Raw genomic sequence first — 9,216 nt, forward strand, 5'->3', positions numbered from 1 at the left:
CTCGGCGCCCTCCTCTCTCCCCCAAAATCGGGACCTTTCTCGGACGTTTCCCCCGCAGGAGCGGGCGGTCGTCCTCGTGGCGCGCTCGCCCCTCGGCCTGACGTCCGCGGCGGAGGGGCTGCTGCACTGCCTCGCCCCGCTGCAGTGGGCGGGAGGCTACCTCCCCGTCCTACCCGACTGCCTCGCCGACATGCTTCACGCACCGGTCCCCCTCCTCTTCGGCGTCGTCTCTGCTGACCCGGAGGCGCGGGAGAGGGGGGGGGGGGGAGAGGGGGGGGGGGGAAATGTCGGGGAGATGTCGGGGAGATGTCGGGGAGATGTCGGGGAGATGTCGGGGAGATGTCGGGGAGATGTCGGGGAGATGTCGGGGAGATGTCGGGGAGATGTCGGGGAGATGTCGGGGAGATGTCGGGGAGATGTCGGGGAGATGTCGGGGAGATGTCGGGGAGATGTCGGGGGGCAGCGCGGGCTATGGCAGCGGGCCATCTTCTCGTGGAAGGCGCGGGAGATGTGGGGGAGATGTGGGGGGAGACATCGGGGCGCAGCGGGCCATCTTCTCGTGGAAGGCGGACGCCGCGCGGATGAGCGAGGAGCACCGGGATCTCGTGGTGGCGGCGGTCGGCGGCGAGGCGGCGGGCGGTGAGCGCGTCTTCTTCCCGCCCGACCCGCCCGTCCTCCCGCTGCCCTCCCGCTCGCGCCGCCAGCTAGTCTGGGCTCTCGGCGAGGCGTCCGCCAACGCGCCGCCCTCGCCCGCCAGCCTCTCGCCCATCCTCGGGGGAGCGGCCTTCGGAGGCCCGGCAACGCTAGAAGCGGGAAGACGCTGTCCTGTCTCCCAGCCAGCGCTCGAGAGGACACGCACTCCGCCGCAGTCGACTGTACACTCGGCGGTCTTCCGCTGTCCTCGTATCTCCCTGGTAGCCCCTCGTACTCACGCGGTGCCACGCATGCTTCTGCGCAACACACCGTCCTCCCGCCCCGATGCTGGCGTGCTCACCGGTATCAACGACTCGTTTCAGTCATACCTCGTGCAGCACGTCAGGCCTGCCCCTCGCCGCCGACGGTTGCGGCGAGGAAGAGCCTCTGGAGGTGGTCGACGCTCGAGATGCCGCGGAGGCACGCAGCCCCACATCTCCCCACATCTCCCCACATCTCCCCACATCTCCCCACATCTCGAGACGCGGCGGAGGCACGCAGCCCCACATCTCCCCACATCTCCCCACATCTCCCCACATCTCGAGACGCGGCGGAGGCACGCAGCCCCACATCTCCCCACATCTCCCCACATCTCCCCACATCTCGAGACGCGGCGGAGGCACGCAGCCCCATATCTCCCCACATCTCCCCACATCTCCCCACATCTCGAGACGCGGCGGAGGCACGCAGCCCCACATCTCCCCACATCTCCCCACATCTCGAGACGCGGCGGAGGCATGCAGCCCCACATCTCCCCACATCTCCCCACATCTCCCCACATCTCGAGACGCGGCGGAGGCACGCAGCCCCACATCTCCCCACATCTCCCCACATCTCCCCACATCTCCCCACATCTCGAGACGCGGCGGAGGCACGCAGCCCCACATCTCCCCACATCTCCCCACATCTCCCCACATCTCACCATATCTCGAGACGCGGCGGAGGCACCATTGGAGCCCTCCCCCGCCCCTTCTCGGAACCCTCCCCCGCCCCTTCTCGGAACCTTCCCGGAACTCTCCCCGAGCAGGCGCGCAGCCGGCCGCTGTGGGAGGCCGTCGGGGCCGCGGCGCGAGCTGCTTTTCGGCAGGCGGGCATATCTCCCCACATCTCCCCATATCTCCCCAGATCTCCCCAGATCTCGAGCCTCCCGCCAGGCGGTCTCTCTAGACCCTTCCGACACTTCCTAGACACCTCCTAGACACCTCCTAGACACCTCCTAGACACCTCCTAGACACCTCCTAGACACCTCCTAGACACTTCCTAGACACCTCCTAGACACCTCCTAGACACCTCCTAGACACCTCCTAGACACCTCCTAGACACCTCCTAGACACCTCCTAGACACCTCCTAGACACCTCCTAGACACCTCCTAGACACCTCCTAGACACCTCCTAGACACCTCCTAGCCACCTCCTCCGACCCTCCCCCATCAGGCGGTCTCCCCGCTATGCGAGCCCGTGCTGGCGAGGGCGAGGGAGGTTGCGGTGCGGAGGATGGGAGAGAGCGTGGCGGCGGGGGAGTGGGACACGCCCCCGCGACCCGCCGCAACGCGCCGCACCGCTTCCGACGACGCCGCGCCGCCAGAGCCGCAATTCGGCCCGGCAACACCGGAGAGGGGCGGCGCCGCTGCCGCCGCCGCCGCCGCCACCGCTGACGCCGCCGCTGACGCCGCCGCGGCTCCCCCCGCCGCCGCGGTCGCCGCCCGCCAAGCCGCGTCCGACCGCCGCACGGTCGACACGTCTCCAGCCACCGGACTGCCGTCCGTCTCGCGGCGGCGGCGCGAAGGGCGCGGCGGCAGCGGCAGCGGCGGCAGCGGCGGCAGCGGCGGAGAGGGGGGAGGCAGCGGCGGAGAGGGGGGAGGGGCCGAGGTGGGCGAGAGGCAGCAAGGCGAGAGGCAGGGCGGCGGGGTGGTCACACCGGTCGAGGCTTCGGCGGAGCCTCCCCCTCCGCCACCACCGCCTCCACCACCTCCTCCACCTCCTCCTCCTCCGCCTCCGCCGCCTCCGCTGCCGCCTCCGCCTCCGCCGCCTGGGTCCTCCTCGGACGAGCCGCCGCCTCCCTCGCTCGACGCGGACACGGTCGACTTGCTCGCGGCGGCATGGCCTCTGGGAAGTGTCTAGGACGTGTCTAGGACGTGTCTAGGTCGACTTGCTCGCGGCGGCATGGCCCGCCTCGCAGCGCCGCTTCGTGCGCGAGGCGAGATGAGCCCGCCGAGATGGAGCCCGCCGAGATGGAGCCCGCCGAGATGGAGCCCGCCGAGATTCGCGCGAGACTCGCGCGAGGCCTCGCGCGAGCCTCGCCGGGGTTCGCCGGGGTTCGCCGGGATTCGCCGGGATTCGCCGGGATTCGCCGGGATTCGCCGGGATTCGCCGGGATTCGCCGGGATTCGCCGAGAGCAGCGCCACGACTGAGGGTCTGGGGGCCTCTCACCCCTCTCACTACGCAGCTGCTGGGCGTGCCGATCTCGGATGAGCCTCGGAGACATCTCTCGGAGACATCTCCCCACATCTCCCCACATCTCCCCACATCTCCCCACATCTCCCCACATCTCCCCATATCTAGGAGACATCTCTCGGAGACATCTCGGCTCGGCTCGGCTAGGTGCTCGCCACACAGCAGATGAGCGTGCTGTATGGCGAGGCAATCAACGCGGCACCCGCCGCCGCCGCCGCCGCTCTCGCAGCGGGTAAGATGTCGGCGGCGGGAGAGGCGGGCACTTCCGCGACACGTTGCCGACCCCCCCCCCCCACCCCTTTCTATTGCGCAGGCGTGATCTCGGCGAGCAGTGCGCGCGCGCCGCTCGCAGCGACGAGCGCCAACGTCGCGGCCGGCGGACTCCACCCTGTCAAGGCCCCTCCCCCCTGCACCCTTCCTCCACCCTGCCTCCACCCTGCCTCCGCCCTCTCTGCCAGCCTCCCCTCCGCCCTTCCTACCTCCCTCCCTGCCTCCCTGACTCCCTCCCTCCCTCCCCTCCCCCTTCTTCAGGGCCCTCTCTTGGCATCTCCTGACGCCCCCCCCCCCTCCCCCCCTCCTCCGCCACCTCCCCCAAAGACGCTGCTTGCTCGCATCGGCAACCCGCGCTCGGGAAGTGGGCACCCGCTGCCGGGCGCCCGAGGCGGCAGCGACGGCGGCGGGCCCCAGCCGAGTCGCTGTTCGAGCTTAATTACTCAGTCGTAGTTAATTAATAGTTAATTAGTTCGTTCATTAGGCGCCAGCCGAGTCGCTGCTCGAGCGCCTCCTGGCAAGGGCGCGCGGCGCGCTCGGCGAGGCCGCCGACGCGGCTGCCGACGCGGGGCGCCCGGCCCCCGCCTCCCTCCCTCGCGGCCGGGCGGCGCCGAGCGGGCCGGTGCGTGACACCTAGAGACCCCTCTTGCGCACCCTTCCTACACACCCTCCCTGCACCCTCCCTGCACCCTCCCTCCACCCTCCCTGCACCCTCCCTGCACCCTCCCTGCACCCTCCCTGCACCCTCCCTCCCGTGGCTGGGTCGTCGCAACTGCACCCGAGGAGCTCGTCCGCGAGGCGGACTATTACCCGAGATCACCCGAGATCACCCGAGATCACCCGAGGAGCTCGCCCGCGCGGCTGACTAGGAACTGTCTAGGGAGTGTCTAGGAAGTGTCTAGAAAGTGTCTAGGAAGTGTCTAGGAATAGGAAGTGTCTAGGAGCTCGCCCGCGCGGCTGACTAGGTGCTGGCCGGCGAGGCGGCCAGGAAGCTACGGCTCGCGTGCTCGCTGGCAGAGGCGGACGGGCGGCCGGGCGGGGAGGGCGGCCCGCCGCCGAACGAGTTTGCCGCGCACGTCGACGCGTCGGTGAGCGCGCTGGTGGCGAGGCACGCACTCGGCGCGGACGCGGCGCACTACGCGTGGCTACACGGCGACGGGCCGGCGCTGCGCTGCTCGATGGACGATCTGCTCGCGCTGCGGCGCAGCGCGGGCTTGCTGGCGGAGGAGCTCAAGGCGAGCTCGGGCGGCGGCGCGGAGGGGGGCGAGCAGCCGCCCCTGGCGCTGGCCTCGCGCGCGGTGCTCGGGGTGCAGCGGTTGCTCAAGGCGGCAATCATCCAGCAGCATTTGGTGATGTGAGAAATTGTCGAATGTCTGTGGAAGGGGGCGAAGGAAGGTGCAAGGTGCAGATCTGCCTCTCTGTTTCGGTTTTGTCTCGCATTCGTGCTCGTCTACGCAATAGCAATACGTTTTTCTTTTCCGTTTTCGCAACAGCGTTGAGACGACACAGCTCGCCAATATATGTGCGGGGAATCCCGCCGCCCCCCGCGCCACCCAGCGCCTACCAGCGAGCGATTCTAAAATCAGGTCTGGCACTCGGCGAACATCGGCCGTCCCTCAGTGCTTCCAGCCTGCCCGCTTGAGTTTCCTCAATTGGCTCGAATTTTGCTTAGTAGAAAAAGAATGGGGGACTAGCACTAGCCGTCTTCCACATGGTCCCTCGCGCCTCGGGTTCCTGGATCCTGCTGCTCCTAAACCTAATCTCTTCGTAGACTGGAGAGAGAAGTCTCAGACCATGCACAAGTTAGATGCGGCTCCGTAAACGAGCGCCGTACACGCGGCTAACACGGTGTGGACACATTCACTGCTCCGACGCTCTGAGGCGGAACACATATAGGCGCGAGACCGATGGAACGATACGCGTACATCAGCTCTCACTCACAGGTACGAAAGCACAGCAGGTGCACACATTTTCAAAGATTCAGAGACGCACAGTTGCCACTGGCACCTCCAGTTGGCTACTTACCCGCAATCCCGGCACGACTCCACACTCGGCCTCAGTCTTGCATCGCGTCGCGGCGATGGCGGACGGCACAAGCGCCCCTCCGTCTTCGCCAAATGCAACAGCCCCCCAAGCACAGCACTGCAGCGGCCGCTCCCACAGCGATAAGAGCCACCGCCCACAGCTCGAGCACTGGGCCATCGTCACCAGCGTTTTCGCTGGTGTGTTCATCAGACCGTCCTGGATCGACGTCGATGAGGGGCGTGAAGGACGGCGGCGGCGGCGACGGCGCGGAGGCAGGCGGCGGCAGCGGCGAGGCGGAGGGCGGCGGCGGCGAGGGCGAGGCGGAGGGTGGCGGCGGCGCAACGACCACCGTGACCGTGACGGGCGGCGCGTCGAAGCCGACTTTAGCCACCCCCAGCTGCTCGGCCATGCGTGTGAGGAAGGCTAGCTGCTCCGCGGCAGCCGTGATGTCCTCCGCGGCCGGCCCACCCTGATCCGCCGTGCTTCCCCAGCTCGGCCACCGCTGCCCTTCGCGATGGGCGCACCGTCCGCCTCGACGAGCTGCGCGAGGGCGACGCCTTCCTCGTCGGTTGGGCGGACGGCACGCTCGGCTTCGACGTCGTCACGCCGTGGTCGCTCGCCGACCACAGCGCGGAGGGCGCCCTCTTCTTCGCTCTCGCCACCTCAGCCAACACGACGCTGCGGCTCACGCCGACGCTGCGGCTCACGCCGACGCACCACCTCCCCGTCGGAGAGACGTGCTGCACGCAGCTCAAGCAGGCGAAGGACGTGCGCGTCGGCGAGCTCGTTTGGGCCGTGGGGCGTGGCGCGGCGGAGCCCGAGCCGCACGCCGTTCTCTCCGTGCGCGCGACGAGCGGCCGCGGCTTGCACAGCCCGCTCATGCAGCGCGGCGGCTTCCCCGTCGTCGACGGCGTCGTCACGTCGTTCAACTCGCTGCCGCTAGTCAAGCTCAACGCGATCGCGCAGCCGTACCTCCTCGCGTCGCTCTGCGCCGCCTCCACCTCCGCATGCACCGCGCTGCCCGCTGCGTCGTGGCTGCGGTGGAGTGTGTGGCCAAGCACGCGTGGCAGGCGCTCGGCTCCTTTGCGCTTGCGCGCGAGCCGCTGTGCAAGACGCTCCACTACATTGACGGGCCGGTGGTCCATGCGGGCAGCCTGCTGGTCGAGCATTGAGGACGCGCGACTGCCACGTCACGGGGGCTGCCGTCGAAAAGTCCAGTGAACGGTCGAGGCGGAGCTCAGATCGTCAAGGTACGCACAACTCTGGAGTTGAGAGAGTCTTGAGAGACAGCTGAATCAACCAAATGTGTTAGTACACCAAAAAAGAAAGTCAATGCGTCAGGGTGCATGATCGTTCGCTCCTTCGTCTCCCTCGGCTGGGCTGCGGCTGGCGGCGTCTCGCGTCTCGCGCTGTGGGTAGCACTAGCAGCTAGAGCCGTATCACACACACGAAGCTCGCTTTTGTTTTGTTTGTAGTCCAGCGCGCAGCGCCATTTCTTCTCGATAAGAAGGTCTGTGAAATGGAACTAGCTAGCCTTTGCTCTGTGCAGCCCTGTGCGCTATAGATAGAAGATAGATCATACCGACCGTAGTTGCTAAGGTTTTTAGCTCACGGTCACGCACGTCGTGAAGGTATCTAAAGCCCCACTCTCCACACCGAAATGAGATAACTGTACATAATAATAATACACAAACGATAGCAGGTGGTGGAGCAAGGCGGGGCAAACCCTCGTACCATCCCCATTCAGAGATCAGACTGGAGCCCCCACTCACTGGCTGGTCAAACACAGAACGCACACCAAGTACACGTGTGAGCACAACCTGCCAGGTCGCGCAATGCGCGATGGGCGATACATGTCGCGACGCGCAGGGCTCACTAGAGGCAGAGCTCACGCGCAGCCCCGCATGAACGGGCTCCACCTCGCACTTTTCGCGCACCAAACCCAGAGGCGGCGGCTGTGACGGCGACGGCGACGGCGGCGGCGACGTCGAGCGAGGAGAGCGGCGCGACCACCTGTTTCGTGAGACGAGCAAAAGATAAGCAACGGGGGGGAGGTGTGGGGTGGCGTGTGTGTGTGTGTGGGGGGGGGAGTCACACAGAGGAGGGACTCAGAGCGGCTACCCTCGCGCAAAGCACCTTGCCATCGATGTAGTGCATCGCCTTGGGGTTCGCAAGCGCGACGACAAGGCGGCCGAGAGAGGGGCAGACCGCCTCGACGAGCGGGACGAGGTACTTGTTGCGCGCAACGACGGCCGCACTGTTGTACGAGGTCGCGACGCCGTCGACGACTGGCCAGCCGCCGTGCTTGGTGAGGGGGCTGTGCAGCCCGTCGGCCACGACCTTGGTTATCTTGAGGACGGGTGCCTGTGGGGAGGAAGGGGTGTGGGTGGGGAGGAAGGGGTGTGGGTGGGGAGGAAGGGGTGTGGGGGGGGGAGGGGGCTGGAATTCAGGAGGAGGGTTGGGGGCTAGCAAGGGAGGAGAAGGCGCGGGAGAGACCGGCGCCTGCACGAGCGCTCCCGTTGCCGGCGACGCGATCCAGATCGTCTCGCCGACGGCAACCTCGGACGCCTGCTTGAGTACCTTTGCCGGGCCGGCGGGCAGCTTGTGCGTCGGGGTGAGCGTGACCGTCGCCGCTGCGGTCGTCAGCGAGAGGAAGGCCGCCTTGGCGGACGGGTCGGCCAGCGAGAAGGAGGAGACGACGTCGAAGCCGAGGGTGCCTAGTAGAAGTAAGCGACTGTGAAACAGATGAAAACGCTCTCACGCAATCGAAAGCGAGGGTGCCGTCGGCCGCCGCCGCGAGGATCGAGTCGCCGGCGGAGAGCGAGGAGAGGGGGGCGGTCGCGCCGTCGGCGCGCTGCACCGTCGCAGAGCTAGGAAAGCACGGCGGATCCGTGGTTTGCCGGTTCACGTCAGGTAGAGGCGACGAGGGCGGCGGCGGCGTGGGCGGGGCGGAGGGCGGGGCGGAGGGCGGGGCGGAGGGCGGCGGCGGCGCGACCGCGCGCGGCTCGGTGTCCTCGCGCTCGTTGACATCGGGGTCGACCTTGCTGACGGGCTGATTCAGGATATCGCCGGCTTGGGCGGCCGACTTCCCCGCGAACACATAGTTCGCGTTGCGCACGGCGGAAAGTGTGTTGCCATCCTTGAACACGCTCGCCGTGCTAAAAGCAGTCGTTTCCGCAGTCTGGAGTGCCCGACGGGCTGCCGATTGCTCGACGGGCTGGAGCGTCACGGTGAGGCCGCACTCTGGCGCGAAGCACTGCTGCGCAGAGCGGAAGGAGGCCTCGAGCTCGGTGACGTCGATGCCGCTCACTTCGGCGGAGATCGTGACAACGATGGTGAACTTGATCACGGGCACCTCCTCCACGACAATGCCCTCGGGGAGGGGTGAAAAGGGTGGGTGCGAGGGCGGCGGCGGCGAGGGCGGCGGCGGCGAAGGCGGCGGCAGCGGCGGCGGCGGCGACGGTGGAGGTGATAGCGGCGGTGAGGGCAGCGGCGACGGCGGCGGCAAAGGGGGAGGAGAGGGCGGCAGCGACGGCGGCGGAGGCGACGACGGCGGCGGAGGCGACGACGGCGGCGGGCTCGTCGGAGGCGTGCTGGGCGGCGGCGGTGACGGTGGCGGAGGCGAGCCGGGTGGCGGCGACGGCGAGGCGGACGGCGGCGGCGATGAGGGCGATGCGGACGGCGGCGGCGGGGAGGGCGAGGCGGAGGGAGGCGGCGGCGACGGCGAGGCGGACGGCGGCGGCGGTGAGGGCGATGCGGACGGCGGCGGCGGG

The 9,216-nt window shown here is 68.2% G+C and overlaps 2 protein-coding genes across 2 annotated transcripts in view; both read left to right on the forward strand.

Annotated features, from left to right (window-relative positions):
• EMIHUDRAFT_451663 (hypothetical protein) overlaps positions 1 to 4,298 on the forward strand; it is a gene marked incomplete at its 3' end in the record, with an annotated part of 6,443 nt that extends 2,145 nt beyond the window's left edge. Inside the window, exons 4-6 of the mRNA XM_005768037.1 lie at positions 55 to 244; positions 567 to 639; positions 4,288 to 4,298. Of these exons, the coding sequence (XP_005768094.1) occupies positions 55 to 244; positions 567 to 639; positions 4,288 to 4,298 (274 nt within the window). The remainder of the gene's footprint in view (positions 1 to 54; positions 245 to 566; positions 640 to 4,287) is intronic.
• Positions 4,299 to 4,596: 298 nt separating this feature from the next.
• On the forward strand, positions 4,597 to 5,189 carry EMIHUDRAFT_211223 (hypothetical protein; the record flags this gene model as incomplete). The annotated part of the gene is made up of 2 exons (XM_005768038.1): positions 4,597 to 4,767; positions 5,094 to 5,189. 2 exons carry the CDS (start codon positions 4,597 to 4,599, stop codon positions 5,187 to 5,189), a joined length of 267 nt encoding a protein of 88 aa, XP_005768095.1.
• Positions 5,190 to 9,216: the final 4,027 nt, after the last annotated feature.

The sequence above is a fragment of the Emiliania huxleyi genome (assembly GCF_000372725.1).
Source record: "Emiliania huxleyi CCMP1516 unplaced genomic scaffold EMIHUscaffold_47, whole genome shotgun sequence".
NCBI lineage: Eukaryota > Haptophyta > Isochrysidales > Noelaerhabdaceae > Emiliania > Emiliania huxleyi.